The sequence below is a fragment of the Auxenochlorella protothecoides genome (genome assembly GCF_000733215.1).
Source record: "Auxenochlorella protothecoides strain 0710 unplaced genomic scaffold scaffold111, whole genome shotgun sequence".
In the NCBI taxonomy this organism is placed as follows: domain Eukaryota; kingdom Viridiplantae; phylum Chlorophyta; class Trebouxiophyceae; order Chlorellales; family Chlorellaceae; genus Auxenochlorella; species Auxenochlorella protothecoides.
In genome coordinates this window covers 224,870-251,654 of record NW_011934289.1, presented here as the reverse complement: position 1 = coordinate 251,654, position 26,785 = coordinate 224,870, and the positions used below count along the sequence as shown (strand labels likewise).

Genomic DNA, 26,785 nt, shown 5'->3' with positions numbered 1-26,785 from the left:
GCTCTGGCCTCGGCCGCCGCGCTGGAGGCGCGGCTGGAGGAGGAGCGGGGAGTGGGGGCCACGCTGCGACAGGTGCTTGCTTGTATTTTTTTGTTTGGGCGGGGGTGGGTGGGGGGGTGAGTGTTGCAATATGACTCATGAGAGCTCCGATTGCGGCCCTGCAGTGCCGGACCTCTGCAACCATGATAACATCACCACATCCCCTCTTTACCCCTTCAAAACAGGAGCTGGAGGTCGCGGCCCGGGACGCGAGGACGGCCAGCGCCGACGCGGCGGCCGCCGCGGAGGAGCTGGGCCGGCTGAGGCGCGTGGCCGGGGAGGACGCGGCGCTGGCAGGGTCGCGTGCCGGGCGCCTGCAGCAGGAGAATGAGGAGCTGTACGCGGTGAGGAGGCTTGGGAGGGGGGAAGTAGAGGCAGTGGGGGGCGGGAGGGCAGCACATCTGGTGCTGCAGGGCACCAGACTCCTGTCTGGCGGGGGCCTCCACCGGGCATGGGCCTCCCCCCCCCAACCCATCTCTGCAAGACACGACACCGCCTTGCATGCCTGGGACCAGAAAGGGTGCCTACGCCAACACCAAGACCCACGCGGCCACCAAGGGCTAGTCATGGAGGCTCAGCAACCTCCTCTGCAAATATCTGTCCGCACCCTTTGGTACGCACTGCCTACTCACCTTTCCCCCACAACAACCCCCAAATCGCAGACCGTGCAGGTGCTGCGGCGAGATGGGGACACGCTGCGCGCCGAGCTGGCAGCCCAGACGGTGACCGTCGCAAAGTACAAGCGCATGGTGGGCGAGATCTCGCGCCTCATCGACTGGGCGCAGTGCGGTCTGGGACGGCGAGCGGGGGAGGGTGCCAAGCCGGGTCTTGCCAGGTGTGGTTGGTGTGGGGGGGTGGAGGGGCTGACGAGTGCGATGGGCGCTCCACCTCCTATTCTTCGTGCATGCAGGGGCTGATCCCCTAAAAGGATGGTGTTGAGCAAGCGGACCAAGGTGCACCCCAAAAACAAAACAAAAAACCTCATCCACGTCAAGCAGGATGTCGGTGGCTTCCGGGTGCCTCCCGCCGCCACCGCACCAAGCGCTCAAGGACGCCGCCAGCCGAGAGAATGCTGGGGAGGAGGAGCTGGGGAAGCCGGGCATGCTGGCCCTTGATCCTGCCGCGGTGCCATGCCCCATCCCCCGGGAGTGATCATGTGGGCGCACCAAGGAGAATGCCTGAGAGTGTCTCCTTCTCACTTTGACCCTCTATGCGGGCGTCCCCGCGAGAGGAACTTCAATCCTAGTGCATGGCCCCTGTCTTTTTTTCAGGATGTCACCCCGCCTGCACCATTTACACGCCATCGAATGTTTGTTGTACAGATATTTACACACACACACACTCTGTTAGGGAGAGCGGCCAGTGCTAGGCAGGAGGGGGATGTCTTGGGCAGGATGCGCCAGCAGAGGACATGCCGATCCTCTGCCCTCATTAGATACCTATTATGCCATCACCTCCTCACCAGGGACCGGGCGAGCGCCAGCTGGCGACACAGGGATGCGCGCCCCCTCCAGACCCTGGGAGCGGCGGAACCCCAGCAGGCCGCCGGCGGCCTCTGCTGCTGCCGCGCCGGGCGCGGCCTCGCCACCCGATCCGTCGGGTGCGGGGCCACTGGGCGGCAGACGATGCCCGGGGTCAACGAGTCGTCACCCCTGGACATGCTGGGGTGGGCGGCGAGAAAGTCCTGGCACGGCTTCCACCAGGCGGGGGGTGGGGAGCGAGGTGGTCGGCGAGACTCGTCAAACCTGCAGTTTTGAGGAAGGGGTCTGATGGGGTGGGTGGGTGGAACATCGCCACGACGCTCCGGCTCAAGTCTTGAGAGGCCACAGCAAAAGGTCCCCAAGCTCATGCTCGGCTCAGTGGTCTGACCCCTTGCTCCCGACCCTCCCCCCACGTGCCCCTCACCAGATCTGGACGTCCCTGCCAAACCCCGCCAGGGGCCGCTCGGCGCTCGGGTACTGCCGCACGTCTACCCCCGCCACCGCCGCCTCGACGTCGTCCACTGGAAAAGGCTGGAAAGGGTGCGCCTCCTCCATGTGCGCAACCTGGGCCTGCGACAGCGCGGTCAGCGCGGCCAGCGCCTCGGCCTCGGCGACCTTGCAGGCGCGGTATGCCTCCTCGGCAAGCAGCACATGGGCCGCCGGCGGCTGGCCATCGGCCCGCGCGGCGGTGACGGGCTGCGTGGCGGCCAGCCTCACCCGCGCCAGCTCCTTGTTGGCTGTTGGTGGGTGTGTGTATGGCGGGGGGGGGGATTGAAGGTCTAAGGGCACAACATGAGGCTCGGGAGATGGGTGATGCCAAATCCCGCCCCGCCCCTCATACCTCTGGGTGATGAGTACTGGATTACGCATCCCGCAGTAACAACGCTGGATAATGCCACCAAATTTCTCCCCTCCCCACCCCACCAGCCCACTTACCAGCCGCGATCTCGGCGCCGATGCGCTGGCACGTCGGGCACAGCGCGTAGACGTGGCGCAGGGCCGCGCCCTGCCCGTCGTCCATGAGGTGCTGCAGCGCGCTGGCCGCAAACTGCCTGCCGCTGAGCGGCAGCGTGGCCAGCGCGCACGCCGCCGGGATCAGGGGCTGCATGGAGGGGCTCTGCGGCGAGGCCGGCGGCGGCGGGAGGGGCAGCGCAGGGGCCAGGTCCTCGTCCCTCGGGCGTTTGCTGGGGGCGGCAGGGCTCTTTGCTGGGGGCGGAGTCCGGGGCGCAACGGCACTCTCCATGTCCATCGCTGGGGGCCGATTGTTTCTAGATCCGTGCGCTTTCTCATCCAACTCCGCGTCGGCGCCACCTGGCTGGCGTGCCGCGCCATTAGGCCTCGCCGCCGCCTGGTCCCTCTTCAGACCGTTCCTTGCCAATCGCCCGGCGCCGAGCGCCGGCTGGGCACCCTCCGGCCCGCACGACTCCCCGCCAGCCATACCCCGCTCGGCGCCCTCCCCCTCCTCCGCTCCCTCCTCGCCGTCCTCCACCGCCGCCTGGCCGTGCGCGAGGCTGGCCACCAGGCCCAGGATCGTAGGCGCCGCCAGGTCGTAGGTGAAGCGGTAGTCTTGCACCCGTCCGCGCGCATACATGTTGATCACCCACTCCAGGCCGGCGATGTAGCGCTCCGCGTCGGGCGCGCCCAGGAAGGCGAGCGTGGGGCGCGCCGCGCGCTCCGCCAGCGGGCGCGGGATGGGCTCCGGGGCCGGGCCCAGCGCCCAGGCGCCCTCGCCGCCGGCGCCGGCCGCCGGGCGCGCTGCGCGCGCCGCGCTCCGCGTCGGCCCGCCGGCCAGGACGCGCTGCTGGTAGGAGCGCCAGAGCAGGGCGGCCAGGGTCGCGCGGTCCAGCGTCAGCGCGCCGGAGCGGCCGCGCCGCGCGAGGTGGCAGGGGCCGACGGCCGAGCGCCGGCGCCGCAGGTCCAGCAGCAGGTCCCAGAGTCCGGGCCGGTCGCCCCCTTTCAGCACCAGGCCCTGTCTTGAGGTGGGTTGTGGATGTGTCCATGGAGGGGTGGTGCATCGATGCGCAGGCATGTTGGCGTGACAGCGGACCGGGCTGCGGGGCGGGACCCTTGGTTGGTCCAGAGTCAAACCCGTTCCTGGTTTCCCCCTACCCAACCCAGGCTCGCCTGGATGGCGGGCAGGTAGTCATTGCCGGAGGTCAGCACTGCCAGCAGGCACAGGTCCAGGCCCAGCCGCGCCACATCGGCGTGGGGCCCCCAGACGTTGGCCAGCGCGGCGCGGGAGAAGACGGTGAGCTGGTCCGCCGGCGCCCCCAGGTGCGGGATGTCGGCGTCGGCTGCGATGAAGACGGACGGGCGCGGCGCCACCAGCGCGATCAGGTACAGGTCGCTGTCCCCGCCCAGGATCACGTGGGTGTCGCCCGGGGTGGGGGCGCCGCGCCCGCCACCCTGGTCCTGCAGCTTGGCCAGCAACTTCAGCTCGCCCTCGCCCTGAATGGCAAGGTGGGGGGAAGTGTGGAGGAGGGGGGGCTTGCGAGAGGGTTGGGTGGCGGGCCCCTCGCCATCGCAGAGCAGGCAAGACAGACACGCAGTATCCGATCGAAACAGCATGGTGAGATGATCAAGAATCAGATGCATCGCCAGCCTGTGAGAAGACATCCTGCCCAGAGCACAGGAGCAGAATACCCCCCTGCTTTAAACCTACTGTGGAGCATCCAGTCCTTAAACAGGAGCTCTTCTCTGATCTTGCAAGCATGCAACATGTCCCGGGTAGCAACCATTCAAATCCCTCACCTGGACTGTGGAGTCGGAGAACTCGAAGACGAGGCCCCGATTGCGTGGGTTGGCCAGCCGCCGCGCAATGTAGATCAGGAGGGAGGCGTGCACGCTGAGCATGAAGGGCGTGCCCGCGGTGAGGGCCAGGGGGGACAGGGAGGCCTCGCTGCCAGGTTCACCGGCCTCAGGCACCTCGGGCGCGACCTTCATCTTGGACCTGCGCCGCCTGTGCGGGATGGGGGAGGGGCCAGGAGGGCTGGGACAGCGTGAGCGCTGGGCTGATCCTTACCAATTTCATGAGTGGTCACCTCAAATGCCTGGCTTTCCCAACAAGCCAATCGTTCAGGGCCTCACCAGCACGCCACAGTCCTGATCCCAGGCCACCCCATCCCAGCGATCTGACCTCTGCTCCAGGAGCTTTGCAAGGGGCCCGGGCCCATCCAGGGCCAGCACCACCCTCTTGCATGGACGCAATCTGGCTAGATAGTTGTCGAGGCGGCTGTGCAGGCGGCGATGCAGCTGTGCAGGGGTGCGGGACTTGCGGAGCACCGTGTGGAGGGTGGAGGCCAGGTCCACGTACAGGTGGTCCACCCTCCTGCCCCGCTCGAAAGGGACGAAAGCCTCAGGGTACTCCTTCCTGACCCAGGAATTAAATCCTGGGATGCCCATGGCGAGGAGTGGGTGGTACGTTGGGCTGCCATGGAGGGGCATTCATATAGGTGATGTCGGAGGGCATGGACATCGATCGCTGCCAGCTCACCATCACACGCGCTCGCGCATCAAAATCGAGGACTCGTTAATATGAAGAGACTGGCGCTCCCAGCGATTGAAGTTTATATACAGGTGCCATACGATACGTAGTTTTGTCAGCATCTGTGCTGCTGGCAGGGTAACAAGGCTTCTGTGGGCAAGGGCAGGCGCTGGTGGGAGTGGTCACCCAACCACCGCTCCGTGATGCAACTAATACGATCGGCTGTGGCCGAGGTGAAGAAGATGCAGAAGAGGCAGCTCCTGCTACAAGGAGTGAACCTCGGTACGCTGGCCCAACCATTGCGCAGCTCCTTGTGTCTTTCTGAGTATATGATCGATCTGCATTGGAATTAGAACTCCTCCAGGCTGCTCCCACCCACCCCCATCCTGCAGGCCTCATCATCACATCTGCCCTCATGATCTGGAAGTTCCTTGTCCTTGTCACTGGCAGCGAGTCTCCGGTGAGGCCCAAAGGGCAGGGGTGAGGCTGGGCACCTGCCAGGCATAGCCACATGTGGAGGGGGGTGCACTCAGGATGATCCCCAAGGTGCCCTCTCCACCGCTCCGTTCCCCGGCGGTCCACCCCCCACCACCCTCCCGGCACCTCCTCGAGCAGATTGTGGTGGTGCTGAGCGGGAGCATGGAGCCGGGATTTTACAGGGGCGACATCCTGTTCCTGGACCAGCCCAAGGGCCCCATCGAAACCGGAAACATCATCGTGTTCAACGCCGGGGACCGCGAAATCCCCATCGTCCACCGCATCATCAAGGTGCACGAGCGGCACAACAACATCAGCGCCGTCGACATCCTCACCAAGGTGTGGCTCGGCACGGTGAATTTGAGATGCTCTGCCATGCTGGTGTCACGAGAGCTGGAGGCATGAAGCGGGGTGCTCCTTGAGTACCAGGGCCACTCCCTCATTTCGGCTGCTATGCCATGCTCATCCTTTTCGAATGCCATGCAGCCTCGCGATGTCCCCCTCCATTTCGTCGCCCCAATTCCCCCCAAATCCCAACAATCAATCCCCAGGGTGACAACAACTGGGGCGACGATCGGTCGCTGTATCCCCGGGGCGTGCGGTGGCTGGGCAGGCACCACATCATGGGTCGTGTGATTGGCTATCTGCCCTACATAGGCCAGGTGACTATCATCATGAATGACTACCCCATTGTCAAAGTGCTGCTCATCGCGGCTCTGGGCCTCTTTGTCATCACCAGCAAGGAGTGACGCGGCTGGGATGAGAGGGCCGGGCCTTTGCTGTGTGGGGTGCTGAGCAGGCACCCTTGTTCACCGTGTAAAGGCCCTTCCAGGACAGGACGGTTCGCTCAGCTGGCAGCATTGAGTATTCATTTCATTACAGTGGGTGACCCGACAGGCACAGAGAGGATTGAGTGGGATGAATATGGTTCCGGTAATTTGGGAGGGAGGCTGATAGCATGTCCCAAGCGAATGGAGGATGGCATTCCCAACATCCTGAAACATGGCTACTTTGCAGATGGTTCATTCAGGGGGTGCTGAATCAGTACAGGGACGCCAGGGTTTGATGCGTGCATTCTACATGCTCTCGAGACGGTACATCCCGAGGCTGAGTCGTCTACCCGGCCCCACCCACCGCCAGGGCACCCTCACTCCCAGGGCGCCCGGATGTGCGCCACCGCCGCCTGCCGCGCCTGGGGCCCCAGGGCATGGCTCCCCTCCGACGGTGCCGGCCGCCGCTCACGGCGCGGGCCGCCCCCGGCCCGCCTCGCCGCCGCCTCGCCGTCGCGCCGGCCGGCCGGCGCCCCCCGCGCCAGGCGCTCGGCCCTGGCATCCAGCTCGGCGAGCTCGGCGTCCCGCCCAAGGGCCTTGGCGGCCTCCGCGGCGGTGTTCAGCGAGCCCAGGTCCGGGGCGGGCCAGGCCGGGTCGGCGTCCATGCGACGCAGCGTGTGCAGCACGGCCCCCGCCTCCCCAAGCGCCATGTACACCGCCATCAGCGCGTTCCAGAGGCCCACCTCGGGCACCCTTGGCGGCGGCGGCGGCGGCCGGGCCAGGGCGTCGTGCCGCGCGTCCGCGGCCCTGCGCAGCGCGCGCAGCGCAAACGGCGCGGCGCGCGCGAACGTGGCCTCCGCCAGTCGCCGCACCCAGCGGCGCGCAGCGGGGTCGGGCAGGCGCGGGCGCGCTCGGCGGGAGAGGCGCACGAACCCCACCCGGTTGGTGTAGGGGGCGTGGCTGTGCGCGGGGCTGTCCTCGCCCAGCGCCGCCGGGGGCCCGGTCTCGGTCTGGCTCGACTGGCACGCCGCCCCGCCGACATCGACCACCCCCCTTGGCCCCGCCGGCCAGCCGTACTGCAGGCAAGACAGCGCGGCCGCAGCCAGGGGGCCACGCAGTGGCACGCCGCGGCGGCGCGCCATGCGCAGCACGGCGCGCACGGCGGGCACGCCGCCGTCCACGCGCGAGAAGGCGTTGAGCACCGAGGTCAGCAGCCGCGCGTCGATCCGCAGGCCGTGCCCCGCCTCCAGTGCGGCCGCCAGGGCCTCCACGCGGGCGGGGGAGCCCGCCTCGCAGTACTCCAGGAGCAGCGCCCGGCGGTGCCAGCGGTTGGGCGGCGTGGGACCTGTTGTGTGAAGTTAAGGGGGTCTGGGGCCGGGGTTCATGGCCACCGCCAAAGAGGGGCGGCGTGGCCTGGTGTCAGGGTTAGGCGCGGAATGGGAGTCCTGGTCCCTCGAGATGCTCCCCCGCCCCCCCCAGCCCCCACCCTCCTACACCGCGCACCCTCCCGCATCTCCCGCAGCACGGCCAGGCCCTCCTCCGGCTGCCCCGCCCCGCCGTGCGCGCGCAGGAAGCGCATGCCCAGCTCGCCGTCCAGCGGGATGCCGTCCTGCGCCATGCCGGCGCGCAGGCCCGGCAGCAGGTCTGCACGCCCCGTCAGCGCGCACGCCCGCACCGCCATCATGTACATTCCGGCGTGGGTGTCCGCGGCCGGTGCGGCGCCCGCGTCGGCGGCTGGCGTGGCGTGCGGACCCCTCGCCCCCTCTCCCTCCCCCTCCCCGACACCCGCCCGCAGCGCCTGGCGCCTGTGGCCGCGGAAGGCGGCGAGCGCGGCGCCGGGCAGCCCCGCGCGCATGCAGGCCGCCATGACCTGGCCGACGGCGAAGCGGCTGGCCTCACCCACCCCAGAGCGCTGGACCTCGGCCAGCACGGCGGCCGCGCCCGCCGCGTCCTGCGCGCACGTGAAGGCGCGGAGGAGGGCAGTGACCACAAAAGGTGAGGCCAGGAGGGCGGGGGACTCGCGGAGCAGGCGGCGCCAGTGCGCCAGCGCCGCGCCCGGGTCGCCGGCGGCGCCGGCCGCCTCGCAGTACTTGGCAAAGGTGTGGGGGTTGGCCGCGCCCCGGCCCCGCATCCACTCCAGCAGCCGGAGGGCGAGGCGCGCCTGCTGCCGCTCGCCCAGCACCTTGAAATTGGGGGGGGGGGGAGGAATGGGGGAAGAGTGTGTGTGGTGGGGGGGGTTGGGGGTGATGCGCCAAGCATAGCGGTATGGGAAGCATTATGCGAGGTGCTTCACAGCAACTCCACGTGCCTGTTGCGATAAGGAGGCTAGCAAGTAGAGAACTTTGGAGACTCACACCGCACCGCCGCAATCTGCTCCTCGCACTCAGGCCGGTATTCATCAAAGCAAAAAAGTCCCCCCTCCCCCGCAATGAAGACCGTCACCTTGATCACCCAGTTCAGCGTGTGGGTGGGAACGGTGCTCAGGTAGGCTTCGTCAAAGAAGCCGGACAGCAGGTGAGCCACGACCTCGCCCTGCCAGATCTTGGGTGGCTGCCTGTATGTGGCGCCGATCTCGAGGCCCAGGTCGTCGAGATGATCATTGTGAACGTTGGGACACGGCGCTGTGGTGTGCTGGCCGCCCTCCGCATTGCGCAGCTCGGGTGAGAGGAGGTCCTCGTGCCAGGTGGACCTGAAGTCGGCTTCGAGACGCTCAAAGGTACTGGCGGCCAGGGGGGGTGAGCTGCGCGCCCGGTACCCTGGGAGGCCATGCAGACCCCTTCGAGTGCCAGACTTGGCGGTCCTGACGAATGTGCAGGTGGTCGCGCCCTGGACCGGGAGTAAACAGGAGACACGCCCACATGGCACCGCGCGCATGATGGATCGATTTCGCTGCAGGATTCCGTCGGTATCAACGCGGGCGCGTCATTGAGCGTCTCTCTGAGTTTCTGTCCGAAATCAACAGAGGAGTTCAAGGCCCTGAGCACCTCCGTTTCTCCTCGGCGAGCCAGACCTCGTAGTAAGATATTTTATAATAATTGTAATACACTGCAGAGCCTAAAGTACCTGCACAGTGGCCCTACGCTAACGCATCGAGACTCGGTCGCGCATAGCTGGCTCTCGGCCTGCCGTGCTTTGCCACGTCAGAAGGACGTCGACGTGAGATTACATTCGACCATCTACTGAGCATGCATGACCTCACTAGCATTCGTTGAATAATAAAACCGCAATGTGTGGGTCCCACGGGGTGCGATGCATGTCCCTAGCCATCGATGCCTGTGCAACCTCTCGTGCCTGTAGAGATGGATGCTCCATGAGAACGATAGCCATTACAAGCATACGGTCCCCAACTTTATGCATTACTTTATACTCATGTTCCATTTCAAAAAAAACCATACTGCTTTTGAAAACGGAAAGAGTAGAGCAGGTTTAGTTTAAGCCTTCGGAAAGCGGTACACGACTGTACATCCTCAATCACATGTCTCGGCAAATCGGATCCTGACCCTTTCCAGATCGACATCAGAGCAAGGTGCTTGAAGGTCGTCAAACCACGGTGTCCAAGCAAATAAACCAGCATTCTGATCAACATGGCGACCTGTGCTCTTGGCAGCGCCCTGTACAGGCCGGCCACGCAGTTCCGGGCGAGCCCTGCTCCACCCTCGCGTAGGTCGACCGTCCAGGTCCATGCTCGCGGCACATGGTACCCAGGTATGGAGGACGTTGATGCCGAAGATGCACGTTCTGAATTCACCTCCTTGTCGGGACCATGACCGACACACCACCTACGAGCAGGTGCCAAGCGCCCCAAGCACCTGGACGGCAGCCTGCCCGGTGACTATGGATTCGACCCGCTGAGGCTGGGTGTCAAGCCGGAGCTCCTGGCTTACTATCGTGAGGGCGAGCTCACGAACGGACGCTGGTGAGCCTCATTAGCCTATCAAGGGACCAGATGGGGAATCTGTTTTTGGGAGGTATTGGATATCCTGCATAGATGCAAGGGTCCTCCTTCCTGTGCATAGGTTGCAGCTCCATACACCCTACCTAATGCTTGTTCATGCTTGAGCCACTCCACACATACTTGTTGCCATGGCCACTCCACCGTGTTTCAGATGGTTTGTCAAGCTTGCTCACTCACCTGGAACCTCTGCCAGGGCAATGGCGGCTGTGGCTGGAATCCTGTTCACAGAGGCAGTCGGTCTGCCCCCCTGGTGGAAGGCGGGGGCGGAGCAGTACCCCATCGACAACAAGACCCTCATCCTTGTAGAGATTGCCACGTTTGCGGTGCTGGAGGGCCTGCGGGCCCGGGGCTGGGAGAAGACCGGCGAGGTGCGGGTCCTGAAGCAGGCAACGGTGTTTGAGTTGTGTTACCTGTGCAAAGGACGGAAAGGGGAGAGTGTGGTAGCCGGGCATGTTTGATGGGCCCGATGGACAACAAACGCAATGTTCCGCCCCGTGTGCAGTCCGGCGCATTTGGGATGCACCCCTTTGACCCCGCCAAGCTCCTGAGCGACGAGATGCGCGAGAAGGAGGTCAAGAACGGCAGGCTTGCGATGGTGAGACCTGAGTTTGGATGTGGTGGCTCTCAAAGGCTGGCTTGAGTTGGAAACATGAGTGCACGATCGAAGCCGCAGCAACAATCGACAACATCATCATGCTGTCTTTGACCGCTCTCATCCAATTCACCCTCTGCTCAATTCCAGGTGGCACTGGTTGGGTTTGCATCCCAGGCAGCGGTCTGGGGCAAGGGCCCCATCGAGTCCCTGCAGTACCACCTTGCTGATCCCGGGCACCACAACAGTGAGTGGTTTCTGGGATCAAATAGGATGCAGACTCTGCTGATTTCAACTTGATTTGCATCTGCCCCTTCACTAATAGCGGCAACTTGAGTATCAGAATTATGCGGCATCAAGTCTGAAGGATTATTCCAACTTATCTTCCCCCCTTTGCCATTCCCCCTGCCAGTCTTCACAAGCCCCGTTGGGACCGAGGCCACCGTGGCTGCCATTGCCCTCGCAATTGCCCCCATCGTCGTCGAGGCCAACAAGTCGCTGGGAGGTGAGAGCCAGAGTGGCAGCAAACGTGGGGGGGGGGGGATAGCGGTGTTGGTTCATTGCTTTTCATGTGTGCCACCCTCGGGTGGCTCCATGACTGTAATGCTGCATCAGTGGCAATGTTGGCTGGCAGGTGTAGGCTCACCAAACGACATCCCTCCCCATCTGCAGATGACGAGGAGGAGTTCAACCCCATCCCCTTGTGATGGTCTTCTGCTTGCCTGAGAAGAATTCATGTTTGTAAGGACCTCCTCACCCGGCTAGTCAGTTTCTGGGGTCCCTTGAGGGTACAACCTTGCGCCCTGACAAGCCCAGGTATGCCCAAGTTATGGGCTCAGAGCTGCTTAGTTTGAGTGTCATATAACAAAACCGCATCAAGCTGGCAAGGACTCGTAGGCCAGCAGCTTATGAGCAGCTGGTTACCCGATGGGGGTGCATGAAGAGTAGCAATACAAACAAAAAGGACCAGAGGGGCTTGATATGAAGGCCAGGAGCAGGGCCGCAACCAGGGCAGTGGTACAGGGGGGCAATGGAACAGTGATGAGTCATAGGGTGGCTGAGCAGGGGAGAGGAAAATGCAGCAGGCCACACAGATGCATGTCAATGGCAAGAGCAATGCAAGCGATCACCCGGGCGCGCGCAGTCAGTCCCTGCCCTCCTGCGCCCGCGCCGCAGCGGGGCTGTCCTCCGGGTCTGGCCCGTTGCCCGGGGGAGTGGAAGATGTCCTGCCCCTGCGCCTCTTTCCAGCCCCACCCTCCTCCCTCTCGTCCTCGCCCTCCTCCTCCCTCTCGTCCTCGCCCTCCTCCTCCCCCAGCACCTCCCCAAGCTCCGCGCTGTCGATGAAGTGGTCGGAGATGGTGCTCCCCGTCAGCCGGAAGGCGCGCAGGACCGAGGAGCTGGGGTCCGGGAGCAGTGTGCGCCGCGGCGCGCCGGCCTCGTCCCGCGCCGCCAGCACGATGCGGCCCGGGATGAAGGGCTTGTACACCCCCGTCCTGCTGCGCTGCCGCCCGCCGGCCTCGGTGACGCCGTCGGGGTGCTCCCGGTTGCCCATGTGCTCCGCGGCGCCGCGCACGTCGCTGGCGGCGTGGGACAGCGCGCGCTCGGTGTCCTCCTTGCCCTGGCCGCCGCCGGCGCCGCCGCCCCAAGGGAAGAAGGAGCTCAGCGTCTGCATCAGCTCCAGGCCCTTGGGCACGCCCTCCTTCTCGGCCACGGGCTCCCAGTCGAATTCCACCAGGTCCTCCAGGAAGCTGGTGTGGCGTGGGGGATCGGGCGTTGGCGTGAGGGCAGGCGAGCAGCGGCAGCAGGCAGGGGGGTGGGGGAGAGCGGCAGATCGATGCGATGAGAAGCAGCGTGGACCGTGCCAACCCCCCCACCCCGACCGTGCTGGAGCTGCGGTCAGCATCGAGGCAGCTGGCGTTGCCTGACTGCAGCCACATGACCACGCTGCCCCTGCCAACGCGCCCCCCTGACGCATCGGACATGCCCTCGCACACAGGCGAGCCCACTCACGAGGCCAGCGATTCGGCGCACATGCGCGGCACCACGTCGTCGCCATGCACCAAGGTAAGCACGACGTCTGCGCGGGGCGGAGGAAAGCGCGGCGTGGGCTGGGCGAGCATGGCGGGGCTGGCACGAGCTGCACCACACCCTGGACGCACAAGACACCCTCTCGTGCCAGCCGACGGGCCCCTGTGGAAGGTGCTTCCACCCACACTCCATCCAGGGATCCGCGCTGGAGACTCCTCTCCTCCACCCCTCCCCTTCCCCGCCGTCGCCACGTCCCTTACCTTGGCAGTCCCGGGCGAGGCTCAGGTCCATGCAGGGCGGCGTCTCGTAGGCCACGCACTGCAGCCGGCGCGGGTCCATACCCTTGCGCTTGAAATAGGCGGTGAGCAGTGAGGCCACCCCCGCGCCCAGCGAGTGGCCAACGATGGTCACCTGGTACCCTGCCGGGGACAAAGCAGGTTGGGTGGGCGGGTGGGTGGGGGTGCTGACTTGGAGCGGCAGCACCTCCCAGGACCTGCCGCCAGGAAGGGCATGGCGGGGAGGGATCTCGGCCGCTCCAAGCTCTTCCAATGGGGAGGGGAGGTGCACCACCACCCCGGCCCCCGACCCTTGCCCCCCCCTCACCTGCTTCCTGCATGGGCATGAGGAGCGCACGGAAGCGGGCGCTGAGGTACCGCACCGCCTTGCACATGCCTGAGTGGCACAGGATGTCCTCGTCGTCAAAGGACTCGCCCGTGGCCAGCACGTCCATGAACACGTCCTCCGGGCTGGCGGTGCCGCGGATGACGAGCAGCACCTCCCGCCCTTCCTCGTGCACCGCGCAGAAGAAGGCGGGGCAGCCGGAGCCCATGTCCGGCTCGAACTCGGCGAAGAGCAGGGTGTAGCCTCGCTCCGCCAGCGCCTCGCTCAGGCTCGACTCGGTGACGGCGTCGTAGACCAGGACGGCGTACCGCCGGTACCGCCGCAGTGCGCGCAGGGCGTCGGGCGGGGCGGGGGTACCCTCCTCGATGGCCTCCGTCACGGGCGCGCGGCAGTGCTCGCAGTACATGTAGTACATGCGCGCCGCCAGCTCCTGCGGCTGCAGGTGATCGTGCGACAGCAGCTCTGCGATCTCCTCGTTGTCATCCCGCATCCTGGGCAGGCGAGTGCAGGGAGGGAGCGTGCTAGGGATGTGAGAGGGGTGCGCTGGGACTAGGCAGGAATTCCTGTTCTCCGGGGGGGTCGCCGTCCTGAGTACGTCAGAGGGCCAGCTGGGCGACGGCCTCGGCGGCTTTGGCGGTCCATCCGGGCAAGGCACAGTCTACAGCGCAGGCCTTGGCGCCGCTTCAGCTCGATGCAAGCACGCCATCCCCGGCGGTGACACAGAGACACATTCCCCACCCGAGACCCCATGCCTCACTTTCCAAAGGAGATGGCGAGCTGGCGCAGCACGCTCCAGGCGCCCGACTCCATGCCGTCCCCCTCCGGCACCCAGTCCCAGACTGACTCCTGCTCCTTGAAGCCGTGCCGGCGGGCGGTGATGACCAGGACGTAGGAGGCGCGCGCCAGTGTGCACAGCGCGACGGTCCGCCAGGCAATGCCCAGGGGCTTGCCCGGGCCCACCGCATACGCCAGGATGGCCAGCTCTGTGCCCACCACCACGGCGCCACCCTTGGGGGAGAAGGTGAAGGCCAGGCCCTCGACTGCACAGGGTTGTGTGATGTGTAGGGGCACTGCTTCTAACATCGGGGTGCAAAGAGGATTGCAAGACAGGTGCTGGGTATGAAATTCCAACCCAGAGCACGTCGGCGCGGTATGCCGCCATGCCGCCCCACAACCTACTCACTGAAGGCATGAGAGAGTCGGGCGATGAGCGTCGTGAGCATGCCCGCTGTAAAAATGGCAGCTTTGCCTGCGTTGCCGCGGTGGGCGACGGCCTTCTCCGGCATAGTGACGACCGTGCGATCAGACCCGCGGCAAGTTGTGAAGGAAGATGACCTTTGGGAAAAGAATCGTGCACTCCCCACATCTGCGCTGCCCTTGGCGCGCCAGGCCGATGGGCTTGATCTCCATGTCTCTTGATGTCGTGGATCTCCATTGCGGCCCCCGATCGTGTTTCGTACAGTGTACAGCCAAACGTCTCTGATATGGACAAGGACGGCAACTCTCACACCAGACAAGCATGATGGCCAAGGAGATGAGTTCCAGACGGAGGACCTGAGAGCGAGGGGGTGTGACACCCCCCGCGGCCCTGAAGTAAACTCAGAGCGAGGCGTCAAAGTCAAGGGACCGCACGGGGTCAAAAGTCACCCTGTCCAGCTCCCTCGCGGCGACATCTGCGGATAGGGGGATGTTGGCATGTGGAGGTGTTGAGCTGTGGTGTCCGTGCTTGTCATTGCGCCCCGAGGCATCGGATGCCACACGTGTGCCAGGCATTCAGCTGTTTCCACAACCCCCCCTTCCCCATGCCCACTCCCCAAAAAGCCCTGCCCCACACGCTCGCCTGTCACTGAGCAGGCGGGGTAGCGTATGCAGTAGTCCAAGGTGAATACCGTGAGGGGCACGGCCAGGAGCAGGCCCCAGACGCCCAGGGAGTGCTCGGCGAAGACCAGCACTGACAGCACCAGGAGCGGGTGCAGCTTGAGGTGCGCGGAGTAGATGGCTGGATTGAGGCCGTACGCCTCGACAAAGTGTACGCCCGTCACCATGACCAGCACCAGCGCCAGCTGGTGGATGTGTTGGGAGGGGGGGATTGAGGAGGGAGGGGCCGCATGGGGATCTCACGGGGCTGAGCAAGGTTGCCAGGGTGGAGGGGGCGGGGTCGACCCCGCGCCTCACAAACCACACCCGCGCACCTTGGTGAAGCCGTACTCTGTGAGCGCGACAAATGCGATGGGGAAGGTGGAGATGATGACGCCCGCGATGGGGATGAAGCCGCAGATGAAGACGAAAAGGGAGAGCAGGCCCAGGCCCGGGATCTGGAGCACCCACATGCCCAGGGCGGTGAGGCAGGTATTCACCACAGCGATCTGGGCCTGGCACTGCAGGGCCTTGCCGAAGAGGGTGGCAAAGACCTCCAGGGAGGGCGCCACGGTGTTGTAGATGGGGGCCAGACGGGAGGTGCGCAGAGAGGAGACGCCAAAGGCGATGGTCGGCAGGTCCCATACCATCATAAAGGACAGGATGAGGGACACACCCAGCTGCAGGATGGGGAGGGGAGAGGGAGGGGGGAAGGGGGAGTGTGAGAGGTGTGCAGGGCAGGTGGCACGAGGTCTGAGAGGGAGGTGGCGACGCAGGTGTTGTGGTGGTGAGTATGAAGGATGGAGGGACGGAGGCTGGGAGGGTGCAAGGACCTCGAAGGATGAAGATGGTTGCTCGTGGGAGGATGGGAACCCTCACTCGACGATGCGGGGACAGAGAAACAGCAGGAGCACAGTGAAAGCATGTTGAAAAATCGAGGCAAACGTCGCCTGCTCAGGCTAACAATGCACGCGTGTGTCCAAAAATGGCCTCAGATTCGCCTTTACTGTCAGCATATGCCACGCACTGGGTGCTGCGGCGGTGACCCGGGCACAGGGGGGGACCCAGCAGCGGCCGAGGAGGCTGCCGCGCAGGCCCCCTCTGCGCCCCAGGGAACGAGGGGGAGGGGCGAGCACGGGCGCACGGTGCCTCGGCCACGCCGCCACCTTCCCTCCTAATTCGCCCCTGCCGGTGAGGGCAAGGGAGAAAGGAGGGAGGGCAGCATGGCCGAGGCGCCACCCAGGGCCCCTCCAGTCGTTCTTAGATTACTGATACTCTCTTCATGGGCAGGGAAAGGGGACAAAACCAAAGCTGCCAGGGCCAAATCAAGAAGAGAGACGAGGGTGGTATCAGACATGTTGGCATCCTTTGTGCAAACGATGTGGGCACAGTGTGGGTAAGAAAGTCACGACTGCCTCCAGCCTCCCAAAGACTGTGAGCCGGCGGCATCAAGAGGAGCTACCCTGCCACACTCCAGGTCTTTCTTACCAGCCCCTCCATCCGATGCCACAGCTTAATTCCATTCTCAAATTCCCCTTCCACACCCCCGCCCAAACAAGACCTGGATGGCAAATCGGGAGGTGAAGGACAGAATCTCCGTGGTGAAGGTGGCTGCGGCATTGGTGTACTGCCGCAGTACCTTCTGCAGCGCCACTCCCAGGTACTGCGTCCGCGCTGTCCCGATGACCTGGCGTGGGTGACGATGGGTGTGTAGTCGGGATGTTGCTGCGAGCGCAGGCACGCCCCGCGCGGCAGACCCCCGCAGCGCCTGTGCCACCTGGATTTGAGACACCTGGGCGACAGCACCCCCTCCCTAGGATCCCACGCCCTGCCCCGCCGCGCTCTCCCACACTCACCGCATCCAGCTCAGTGTAGTTGATGGCGTGTGTCACGTCCTCGCTGGAGGCGATGAGGAGGAAGCGCTCCATGGCGTCCATCACGCCATCACTGTTTTGGGTGGAAGGGATTTTGAGGGAGGTTGGTTGGTTGGTTGGGGCAATGGAACGTGGGGTGGGCGGCCAGACATGGGCACATGTCGAATGGTCGATCTGAGAAGCGCAGCGCCGGTAGTGCAACCATGTCGGATTCTGTCATTACAGCTTGCAGTAGAAATTTTAGCCGTGAGTCAGCTTCCGTAGCCCTGTATGGGTCCCAAACCCTGTGATTGTCACGGCTCCCTTCCCCATCTGCACCAGTCCCCAAGCACCCCAGCCTTTCTCCTGCTCCACCGCACCAATCCACGACAACCCATCCAAGTAAAAGTCACTCACCCTAGGCCATCGCGCATCTTCTGCAAGACCACCACCCAGATGTTGTCGGTCTGGAGGCGCTGAACAAAGTCGAAACCTTCGCGCACAACATCCGGGATGATGAGGACGCCAAAGAGGCAGAACATGGAGATGATGGCGATGAAGTAGGCAGAGACCAGGACGTGCCGGCGCGCGCTGGGCGTCAGCCGGCGCAGCAGGGGGGTGTTCTGGGCCGAGTTCACGAAGCCGTTGCCGATGAAGGATACGATGAAGGTGCCCATCATGATCTGGCGAGCGGGGTTGGGTTGGTGGTGGGAGGGGTGGGTGCTTGGGGTTCTGAGTTGAGGGGAATGGCAGGCACCAAGCATCCCATCGCCACCCATGTAGGTCTTGCTCCCACCAGGCACTGACAGGTTCCCATCCGTTCTTCCTCCTCGCCGCCAAAGAGACTCAGCACCACGCACCCCAAAGAATTCGCGCAGCTGGTAAAACGTAAAGGCGGCCGCCGCCCAGGAGGCCAGCTTGGGCCAGGGCAGGTTGATGCCGGCATCCACCACGTCTGACAGGCTGCGTGCCGGCCCCTGCCCTGCTGGGGCCCTGGATAGGGAGGGCTGTGCCGTGCCGGTGCTTGCGCCAGACAGGTCTTCAGGATCCAGCGCACCGCCATTGGAGGCGTGCGGCCGATGGCGGGCTGGGATGCACGTCCTGGTCGGCGGGACCGTTCGGAGCTGGGGGGTGAGGCTGGGGGCACACCCCCTCGAGGCCCTCCCCAGGAGGGCGCCGCGGGGCGTCGTGAGGTACAAGGTGCATTGCATGGCCATTCCCTGGCGCCCGGGGTTCCCCTGTCCGCTGAGGCAGCAGGTGACACCGGGGGGCTCAGCACATCCTACGTGCGGGCTGGGGCGCCGCGAGACTGTCAGACGGGGTGCATGTGTCGGATTTCGAGATCGGTGGGCCCTGAGGAGGAATGATGATCTTTCGACACCATCCCCATGCCAAGCCGGGGATGGCTGGAAGATGCTGCTCAGGGAATGATGGCGCGATGGGTCTCCCTTCCCGGAGCATGCTCGACAGCAGGGAATTCGCGCCCGGGCGCGAACAAGCTCCCATTGCTTGGCAGTTGTGAGGGCTGCAATGCATGTCCACAGCCGACATATTCAGACGGATCATCTCAACACATTTTTCTTAAGCGACACCTCCTTGCCCCCGGCCTGACCAGCTTGCATGTGGCTGGAGGACGTCCTCCTGGGGGCCTTGAGCGACGGTGTCAACGTGGGAGCATGGGGACTGGGGATTTTGCACGAGAGGATGTAAATGTGCTGTGGCATGGAATTTCGAAAGGAGAGCCGCGCCCAGAGTGTGCAAGCGATGTGCTCGTAGTTTTACAGGAGCCCCCCACCATGCCCACATCCCGAATCTTGAGTGCAGAAACCCACGCTGATCCTGCTGAACGTGGTGCTGACCGCCTGCGCGCTCACCCTGCTTGGCCTCCTGTACGCTGTGGGGGGAAGCTCGCCAGACCTCCTCCTGCACCTGGGCGCCGTGCTCCTGCTGGCAGTCGGCCTCACTGCCTCCATCAACTGGTGGGCGGCTGCTTTGGGGGTGTAGGGGGGCGGGGGGAGGAGATTGCATTGTGCCGACATCGTACCTGAGTGAGCACGCAGTGCGTTTGGTGCTGCCGTGCCCTGGTGCCCCTGGTGCCGCCCCATACCCTCCCCTCTCATCCTCCCCACAGGCTGGTGATCCAGACCGGGACGACGGCCGTGGAGGAGCAGCGCAAGGCCATCTTTGGCGAGGGCGACGCGCGTGAGAAGCCGGAGTGAGGAAAGATCCTCGGCGGCACACCGGAGCGCGAGCCGGGCGCCATGCTGGGCCGGTGGGCTGTTCACGGCACGCGCTTATCACGCGCCTGCACGGGACGCGCCTTCCACTGCACCCCGCCCACCCGTGACCGCATCGCCGTGGGCATCTCCGGCGGCGTGGACTCCGCGGTGGCGGCACTGCTGCTGCAGCGCGCGGGGCACGATGTGCAGGGCCTGTTCATGCGCAACTGGGACGAGGGGGAGGAGACCGGGAACCGCAACTGCTCAGTGGAGGCCGACGCGGCCGCAGCGGCGCGCGTCTGCCGCCACCTGGGCGTCCCCCTGGCCGAGGTGGACTTTGTGAGCGAGTACTGGACGCGCGTTTTCGAGGGTTTCCTGGCGCAGGCGGGGCGTGGCCTGACCCCCAACCCCGACCTGGCCTGCAACCGCCACATCAAGTTCGACCTGCTGGCGGAGCGCGCCGCCGCGCTGGGCTGCGGCGCCCTGGCCACGGGGCACTACGCGAGGCTGGAGCCCGGCGACCCGCCACGCCTGCTGCGCGCGCGCGACGCGGCGCGCGACCAGACCTACTTCCTGGCCTCGGTGCGGCCTCAGGCCCTGGCCTACGCGCGCTTCCCGCTGGGCGGCCTGACCAAGCCCGAGGTGCGCGCGCTGGCGGCGGGCGCGGGGCTGGCCGAGGCGGCGGGGCGTCGCTCCTCCGCCGGCATATGCTTCGTCGGGCGGCGCCGCTTCGGCGCCTTTCTGGAGCAGTACCTGGCGCCGCTGCCCGGGCACTACCGCGACGTCGACTCCGGCGCCGACCTGGGCCCCGCCGCCAACCTGCTGGCGCTCACCCTGGGCCAGCGCGCGTCGGTCGGCGGCGGCCCGCAGCGGGCCTACGTGGCAGGCAAGGACGTGTGCGCGCGCGTCGCGCACGTCGCCAGCGGCCCGGACCACCCCGCGCTGCGCTGCCGCGCCGCGCTCCTCCGGTCGCCGCACTGGCTGGACGGCGGCGCCGCCGCCGCGGCGCTGGCGGACGGCGGGGAGCTGCGCTGCCTGTACAAGGCGCGGTACGGGCAGGAGCCGCTGCCCTGCACGCTGCGCGCGCTGGGGATGGGGGGGTTCCGGACGAGCGCGCTGTGCACGCTGCTGGAGGAGGACGAGCTGATCGGGCCGGGCTTCCTGGTCGCGCACTTTGACGAGCCCGCCCGCGCCATCACGCCCCAGCAGGCCTTTGTCATGTACGACGGCGAGCGGTGCCTGGGCAGCGCCCTCATCGCCAAGCCGGGGCCCAGCCTGGCCGAGGAGGCCGGGGGGGGGTGGCCTGGATGGCGCACGCCCGGCAGCAGCGGACGCCTGAGAGGGCCTGTAATTCTGCATGCACGACGCTGACTGTGTGCGGCGGGTGGCAAATGTCGAGCACTCATGCATCCTGCCCTGAACCTCTGAGGTGCGCTGGTGTAAATTTAGGGACGCGGGGCCTCCTGACCTCCTTGATCGTGGGAGGGGGGCCGGGGATGGAATGGACCATCACCGCGCCCTGTGGGGAGATTTTCGAACGCTGAAGGAGCAGATGCCCGGCTCGCGATCACGCTCGCACTCCTCGTGGCGCATTTCCAGAAACAGCACCCGCAGGATGAGACGAATGGAAACAATCGCATTGTGCTGTATTCCAACACAAGCTGTGCGGTGCATGGCACTGACTTTTACGAATTGATCACAAGGACCATAATAAGCCATGACCGTGCCCAACGAGTACGAGCGGCAAAGATTGGCTCGAATAGAGCGAAACGACAAACTATTAAAGGTGTGGTGGTGGCTCCCGGGTGTGATTGAGGCACAGGATTTAGTTGCTTTAAGAGTTATCCGCAAGACCCTGCTGCCCTAACCTTCACAGGAGCTTGGCATACAGAGGTGTCACACAACTGTGGCAGCTAGACCTCCCAAGTCCACCCGTCCCCGTGTCAAGCCAGACAACCTTCCAGATGAGGGGGGACCACGCCGGCGCTCCCGTAGGCTTCAGGGATCTGAGGCGGATCTGGGTGACGACGTGACTGGCCAATCTCAGTTGGCTCCCAAAAGGTACCCGTCCATGTGCAGCCCGGTCGGCTGTGGCGCAGGGCCTGCTCCAGAGTGCCACTGGACAGTGATATGCATGACAAGGCGGTGGAGATGGGAGTTCAGCACCCAGCCCCCCGGCACCCCCTCCTATGCAAACACAGCATGGATCACCGCGGCGGGGTGAAGGCGTATCGGCCCCCGCCGGCGATGGACGAGTCGGCTCTGGATGCACACAACGTGCACCGCTTCAGGACCATGTCCCACGCCGCGCTGCAGAAGCGCATCTGGAAGATCAGGCGGCCGGAGAAGCTCCGTTCGTTCATCAATGTGAGTGGCTTTGTGCGTGTCAGGATGCAGTGACGGCGGACGCAGAGGTCCCCCAAGATTGATGGAGAGAGTCCCAAGGCAACAGGCACTGACACCGCCTTTGCCCTCTGCTTCCCACGCAGGTGCTGGAAGGCTTCCAGGAGGCCGAGCTCGCGGAAGAGGCTCGGCTGGCCCTGGGCGAATTGGAAGGGAGTTGAGTCCTATTCTGAGAAGCGCTATCATGGCCCTGACCCGGCTCGGCTGGCCCAGACAGGCACGCCTGCCGCGGCCCTCGAGTGTGCTTGCCACGTTACATGGCACTCTCCAAACAGTGCGAGCAGCTGCTGGGGACCCGCTCCCCTCAGCTGCCGGGGCGGCGATCTGACGGGCACGGCCCACCGGCATCACCCCGCTCAACGGCTCACTCCCAACCCCGAGTCAGGCCAGGCCCAGGTGCCCTCCCTGCAGCATTGCGGTGGCCTTGCGCAGCGCGCCCAGCGTGCCCCACATGGACGCCAGGTTGACGGCCAGCGCACCGCCCGCCACGCGCACCGCCAAGCGGCCAGCGCCCACCTGGCCCTGGCAGGCGGAGGGCAGGCGATCCAGGTAGGCCGCGGTGCGCTGGTGCAGGCTGGGCAGGGCCAGGGCTTTCTCCCACTTGTGGCGCCAGGCACGGGCCGTCTCGCTAGCGTCGTGGATGCGGTCGTCGGAGTAGCCGGCTTCCTGGCGCCGCAGCGCGTCGGCGGTGCGCTTGGCGTTGGCCCGCGTGGACTGCAGCGCCAGCCGGTTCCCGGGGTCGGCGCCGCCGGGGTCCAGCCCAGACAGCAGCGCCAGCGCGTCCTTGTGGGTCAGGGGGGTAGATTGGGAGCCCAGACGCTCCTCCACTTTCCTGAAGAATTGTAACGGAAGGGATGGTGGTGAGAAGGGAATAAGGGAGGGGGTGCTGTCAGCCCGGTAGGGAGTGAAACACAGCACTGATCCAAACCTGGACTTCAGAGGAGCAAGCCCCCACAAAAACAACGCACCTGATCAGGCCGGAGGTGGCGGCCATGGCACGCTCCAGGTTGCTGAGCAGCTGCGGGTACTCCTTGGCGGTCAGGGCCTCGCTGCCGGTCTCATGTGCCTCCAGCCGCCTGATGGTCTGCGTAGGGGAAGAGGGGAGGGGGCATGGGATCGGGACCAGGAGATTAAGTCAACTTAACTCTCATCGTAGCTTGGTAAGGCCGATGTAGCCGCACGATGCCGCCACAGTCTGCATCATCAGTTGGGCCAGATTCTCTTGATTGAGCAGGGCCACCCCTGCAGCACGGCTGGAGCACATGCCATCGCTGAGGACCCCTTCACCCCTCCTGCACCCAACATCCCACCTCCTCGGTGGCGGCGAAGAGCACCTCCAGGTGGGCCTCCAGCATCTGGGCGTCCTCCACGCTCAGCTCCGCCCTGACCCTCTGGCTCAGGGCGTGCAGCTTCCCGTCGCCTTCCCGGCGCTGCCTGGTCAGCTGGCGCAGGACCTGCTGGGCGTGCTGCTTGAAGCGCGCCACCTCGGCCTGGATGTCGGACGCGTCCGACAGGCGCCAGGTGTGCAGCAGGTGGTAGCGCCGCAGCTTGTCGGCGGCCTCCGGCCCCGACAGCAGCGAGGAGTCGTGCTGGAACTCTGTCAGCGTGTGGTCCATGGCTGCCTGCGGGGGTGTTGGCTGGATGCGCGTCGGGGCTCCTGGCCAGCGAATCGGGTGGCTGGCACGCACTGCCACCCCACACCCTGCGGGAGCCCGAGGCCCCCACAATGGGAAAGTACAGGGCCCCGCATACCCGCGATCGCAAAATCCTGGCTGCCGCGTTTTCTTCCCCATGCCAGCACTCACCATGCGCAGCTTCAGGACGTCCAGCACAGCACTCTTCTGGCCGCTGGCCTCGTCCATGTCCATTGCCAGCCGCTCCTGCTGGAGCTCCAGCTGGGCCATGGCGCAGTCGACCATCATGGTGCGCGACACCTGCGGGGATGGCGCGACATCGCTCTCATTACCTGTTGCCGGGGCCCGAAGGGGTGGAGCAGTACCACCCGCCCGTCATCTACTCCCAAAGCATGAGTCCACCCTTCACCTCATCTCATTCCCATTCCAAGATACCCATGTGCTCAGAGCAGAGCAAGCTAATCCCTGCCTCATACCTGGGACAGGAACTCCCAGGCTATGACCAGCCAGAGCAGGCTCAGGACAAACTGGGCTGCGGCGGACTTGAGCCCATAGTTCAGGTGCACCCATAGTCCCAGGAAGCCGCTGAACAGCAGCAGGCCCCCAAGCACCAGTCCATGGACGGCCAGAGACGCCTCAGGCTGTATGGAGGAGATGACGGCTAGGCAGGGCCCCAGCAGAATCTGTGGGGCCGGGAAAGGGACTCCTGGACAAAACAGACAGTGACCGTGAAGGAAGTCACGTCTGTGGAGGACCCACAGCCGCGTGTACAGCGCAATGCAATGAATTCTTTCTCCTTATCCAAGAGTAACGGGAATGTCAGGACTTGGCAAAGCACCGGCCCATGCTCTGCTACATCGCGCGCCCGCGGCGTACCTGAGCTGCGTGCAAGGCAAAGGGCCACCAGCTGCCTGTCTTGCGCCGGCCCCGGGCAGACCCCTTGGGTACGACGAAGTTCATTGGTTAGCATTACATTATTCCTGGCGCGACCGCGAGGTGTCAAACATGCGCCATGAAAGGTTACGGGCGGGGAGCCACGTGGGTCCCATGGGTCACGCCAAGGTGCAAGCCGCAACTCTTCTTGCAATGCACTTGAGGACCTCGGATTGGGAGACAGGCAATATGGCTGGTGTGGTAAAATAGGTTTCCACTCGTCTTTGATCAGCACAAAGTATCATCTTGTCGTCCTACACTTGCCCTACAAGGAGCTACCACCTTGAAAGTTTGTGGTAGACGCGAGATGGGCACGCCGATGCAATACTTGCTCAAACCGACTCCATAGATTCCATCTCACACATAAGCATAACATGAAAAGTTCAGCATTGGTCCGTCCTGCATGCACGCTTGGGCTGCGCAGCATCGGCAAGGTCCCTTGCCTTGTGGCATGAGGCCAGGCGAGCTCAGTTGTCTATCCCCAGCTCCCTTGAATGGGCAATGAAATTAGACGATTGCATGCATAGGCAGACATCGCAATAATCCTGCATTGCCCCGTGGTGCGGGATATACCTCCCGCACTCCGTAAGTGATCTGGCAGTCCCCCTGTGGAAAGGGGGACTCTGTGCCCATCGTCTCGGGCGTGGCAAAAGGTGCCCACGCCCCGGTTCCCGCTCCATACCGCGTAAAATCACCTTGGCACCGATGACGGTGTCGGCATGACTCGCCAGGGCAAGAGGGCAAGGGAGCACAGTCGAACACCCAGGAGCCCCGATAAGGTCTCACGTCAGGCCTCAGAAGCGCCCCTGCCCACCCCAGCCCAAGACCAGGGCCCCACAGCCCCTTCCACCGAGCACAGACTCACCCGACATCGGGCCAGGGTCTCTGGCGAGACACCCCTGCCCGCCCAGCCCGAACCGGAGCGCCTGGCACATCACCAACCTCGGGAGGGGGCCCAGGCCGACCATCAGCCAGGCATGGACAGGAAGTCCAGCGCCGGAATGCACGTGAGATTGACCAGATGGGGGTGGGGGATCGGGGAGTAAAGTAGAGGTTTGGTGCCCGCCCTGCACATGGCTCCACCCCCTTGGATCCCAGGTCCCCCTGCACCCTCCGGTGGGTCTGAGGGGGAGGCCATGCAGCGACCTTGCTGCATGGTCACTCGCATCTCCCCCTCCCCAAAAAAACAATTCCCCGTTTACTCCCCAGCATGAGGAGGAGGAGGAGGAGGAGAGGCTGCAGCGCGGGCACAGTGCGCTGCAGGGCCTGCTGCGCCGGCTGGGCGCCGGGTTTGAGGACGTGTTCCACACCGGCGCCTCGTCCGCCGCCGGCGGCGGCGCGTACCACCCCGGCAACGCACGCGTACGCGCCGCGCTGGGCCAGCTGCGCTCCCACGACGCCGGCGAGCAGCTGGCTGGGCTGGCCGAGCTATGCGAGTACCTGGCGGTGTCCACCGAGGAGAGCCTGCTCACCTTCCCCGTGGACACCGCAGTGCCCCTGCTGGTGAGCGTGGAGGGGTGATGCGATTGAGGGGCGGACGGATTTCGATGGTGGCGGGCATGGTAGCGAGTGTTGAAACTGGGATTCTGGCGAGTGGAGGAGTACCACATCATAATGACAGTCCCCCTTTCAAACTTCCTGTGACGTGTGGTCTGCGGCGCACGACCCTTTCACCATGGGGAACCAGTGCTGCATCCACAGAGCGGCACAAATTTAGAAGCAGATCCTGGAGTCTACACTGGTCCCCTCATCCATCACTTGAGTCTCCATGCACCCCAATGGCCCCTCTCTTCACACCCACCCACTTCCCAGATCAAGTGCCTGAACGAGGAGGGGGAGCCGGACGTCGCGCTCCTGGCGGCGCGCGCCCTGACCTTCCTGGCCGACGTCTCCGGCCCCGGCGGCGCGGCGTTGGTGCGCCACGGCGCCCCCGCCGCGCTGGTGGGCCGCCTGCTGAGCATCGAGTACATCGACCTGGCGGAGCAGGCGCTGCAGGCCCTGCAGAAGCTGGCGGGCGAGCACCCGGGCGCACTGCTGCGCGCCGGCGCGCTGGCGGCCGTGCTCGCCTACCTCGACTTTTTCCCCCTGAGCGTCCAGCGCGTGGCGGTGGACACCGCAGCTGCGCTTTGCCGCGCGCTGGGTGCCGACGCGCTGGAGGCCGCGGCCGCCGCGCTGCCGTCCCTGCTGGGCCTGCTCCAGTCGCAGGACGCGCGGCTGGCGGAGGGCGCGGGGCGCGCAGTCGCGCGCATGGCCGAGCGCTACGCGCGCGACCGCGACGCGCTGGCCACGCTGTGCGCTCTGGGCCTGGTGGACGAGGTGTATGCGGTGGTGGCGGCGCGTGCGGCGGGCGAGGGCGGCACGGGGGGTCCGCCCCCGGCCGCCTTCCACGGCCTGGTGCGGCTGCTGGCGCAGTGCGGCGCGGCCTCGCGCCACGCCGTC

General features: G+C 65.3%; 13 protein-coding genes across 13 annotated transcripts in view; 8 read left to right on the top strand and 5 right to left on the bottom strand.

Annotated features, from left to right (window-relative positions):
* The window catches only part of F751_0776 (Kinesin-like protein KIF15), a gene marked incomplete at both ends in the record, with an annotated part of 6,262 nt that extends 5,071 nt beyond the window's left edge, over nt 1-1,191 (top strand). Inside the window, 3 exons of the mRNA XM_011401490.1 lie at nt 225-383; nt 702-874; nt 1,038-1,191. Of these exons, the coding sequence (XP_011399792.1) occupies nt 225-383; nt 702-874; nt 1,038-1,191 (486 nt within the window). The remainder of the gene's footprint in view (nt 1-224; nt 384-701; nt 875-1,037) is intronic.
* A 749-nt stretch (nt 1,192-1,940) lies between these two features.
* Nucleotides 1,941-4,922, bottom strand: F751_0775 (5'-3' exoribonuclease 1; the record flags this gene model as incomplete). The annotated part of the gene is made up of 6 exons (XM_011401489.1): nt 1,941-2,257; nt 2,457-3,144; nt 3,316-3,489; nt 3,630-3,968; nt 4,272-4,479; nt 4,657-4,922. The coding sequence occupies 6 exons, from the start codon at nt 4,920-4,922 to the stop codon at nt 1,941-1,943; spliced, it is 1,992 nt and encodes a 663-aa protein (XP_011399791.1).
* Nucleotides 4,923-5,207: 285 nt separating this feature from the next.
* On the top strand, nt 5,208-6,230 carry F751_0774 (Signal peptidase complex catalytic subunit SEC11C; the record flags this gene model as incomplete). The annotated part of the gene is made up of 4 exons (XM_011401488.1): nt 5,208-5,286; nt 5,397-5,464; nt 5,620-5,820; nt 6,033-6,230. 4 exons carry the CDS (start codon nt 5,208-5,210, stop codon nt 6,228-6,230), a joined length of 546 nt encoding a protein of 181 aa, XP_011399790.1.
* Nucleotides 6,231-6,628: 398 nt separating this feature from the next.
* F751_0773 (hypothetical protein) lies at nt 6,629-9,125 on the bottom strand (the record flags this gene model as incomplete). Its single annotated transcript, XM_011401487.1, has 4 exons — nt 6,629-6,697; nt 7,190-7,596; nt 7,755-8,433; nt 8,613-9,125. The coding sequence occupies 4 exons, from the start codon at nt 9,123-9,125 to the stop codon at nt 6,629-6,631; spliced, it is 1,668 nt and encodes a 555-aa protein (XP_011399789.1).
* A 710-nt stretch (nt 9,126-9,835) lies between these two features.
* On the top strand, nt 9,836-11,505 carry F751_0772 (Chlorophyll a-b binding protein 4, chloroplastic; the record flags this gene model as incomplete). Its single annotated transcript, XM_011401486.1, has 7 exons — nt 9,836-9,956; nt 10,041-10,167; nt 10,400-10,574; nt 10,709-10,801; nt 10,949-11,045; nt 11,211-11,303; nt 11,471-11,505. 7 exons carry the CDS (start codon nt 9,836-9,838, stop codon nt 11,503-11,505), a joined length of 741 nt encoding a protein of 246 aa, XP_011399788.1.
* Nucleotides 11,506-11,942: 437 nt separating this feature from the next.
* On the bottom strand, nt 11,943-14,733 carry F751_0771 (Sn1-specific diacylglycerol lipase alpha; the record flags this gene model as incomplete). The annotated part of the gene is made up of 7 exons (XM_011401485.1): nt 11,943-12,038; nt 12,117-12,546; nt 12,809-12,875; nt 13,087-13,245; nt 13,430-13,938; nt 14,205-14,487; nt 14,631-14,733. The coding sequence occupies 7 exons, from the start codon at nt 14,731-14,733 to the stop codon at nt 11,943-11,945; spliced, it is 1,647 nt and encodes a 548-aa protein (XP_011399787.1).
* Nucleotides 14,734-15,046: 313 nt separating this feature from the next.
* On the bottom strand, nt 15,047-18,363 carry F751_0770 (UPF0118 membrane protein YdbI; the record flags this gene model as incomplete). The annotated part of the gene is made up of 8 exons (XM_011401484.1): nt 15,047-15,120; nt 15,258-15,510; nt 15,640-15,984; nt 16,866-16,991; nt 17,161-17,251; nt 17,575-17,840; nt 18,018-18,134; nt 18,307-18,363. The coding sequence occupies 8 exons, from the start codon at nt 18,361-18,363 to the stop codon at nt 15,047-15,049; spliced, it is 1,329 nt and encodes a 442-aa protein (XP_011399786.1).
* Nucleotides 18,364-18,777: 414 nt separating this feature from the next.
* On the top strand, nt 18,778-19,376 carry F751_0769 (hypothetical protein; the record flags this gene model as incomplete). Its single annotated transcript, XM_011401483.1, has 3 exons — nt 18,778-18,825; nt 18,982-19,136; nt 19,289-19,376. The coding sequence occupies 3 exons, from the start codon at nt 18,778-18,780 to the stop codon at nt 19,374-19,376; spliced, it is 291 nt and encodes a 96-aa protein (XP_011399785.1).
* Nucleotides 19,377-19,418: 42 nt separating this feature from the next.
* F751_0768 (tRNA-specific 2-thiouridylase MnmA) lies at nt 19,419-20,747 on the top strand (the record flags this gene model as incomplete). The annotated part of the gene is made up of 3 exons (XM_011401482.1): nt 19,419-19,958; nt 20,127-20,270; nt 20,421-20,747. 3 exons carry the CDS (start codon nt 19,419-19,421, stop codon nt 20,745-20,747), a joined length of 1,011 nt encoding a protein of 336 aa, XP_011399784.1.
* An 876-nt stretch (nt 20,748-21,623) lies between these two features.
* F751_0767 (hypothetical protein) lies at nt 21,624-21,940 on the top strand (the record flags this gene model as incomplete). Its single annotated transcript, XM_011401481.1, has 2 exons — nt 21,624-21,743; nt 21,866-21,940. 2 exons carry the CDS (start codon nt 21,624-21,626, stop codon nt 21,938-21,940), a joined length of 195 nt encoding a protein of 64 aa, XP_011399783.1.
* Nucleotides 21,941-22,160: 220 nt separating this feature from the next.
* F751_0765 (hypothetical protein) lies at nt 22,161-24,373 on the bottom strand (the record flags this gene model as incomplete). Its single annotated transcript, XM_011401479.1, has 6 exons — nt 22,161-22,611; nt 22,748-22,863; nt 23,090-23,401; nt 23,585-23,713; nt 23,890-24,096; nt 24,290-24,373. The coding sequence occupies 6 exons, from the start codon at nt 24,371-24,373 to the stop codon at nt 22,161-22,163; spliced, it is 1,299 nt and encodes a 432-aa protein (XP_011399781.1).
* F751_0766 (hypothetical protein) lies at nt 23,042-23,809 on the top strand (the record flags this gene model as incomplete). The annotated part of the gene is made up of 1 exon (XM_011401480.1): nt 23,042-23,809. The coding sequence occupies one exon, from the start codon at nt 23,042-23,044 to the stop codon at nt 23,807-23,809; it is 768 nt and encodes a 255-aa protein (XP_011399782.1).
* Nucleotides 24,374-25,323: 950 nt separating the features above from the next.
* Nucleotides 25,324-26,785, top strand: part of F751_0764 (E3 ubiquitin-protein ligase UPL3) — a gene marked incomplete at both ends in the record, with an annotated part of 8,203 nt that continues 6,741 nt past the window's right edge. The window contains 3 exons of the mRNA XM_011401478.1: nt 25,324-25,353; nt 25,589-25,849; nt 26,159-26,662. Of these exons, the coding sequence (XP_011399780.1) occupies nt 25,324-25,353; nt 25,589-25,849; nt 26,159-26,662 (795 nt within the window). The remainder of the gene's footprint in view (nt 25,354-25,588; nt 25,850-26,158; nt 26,663-26,785) is intronic.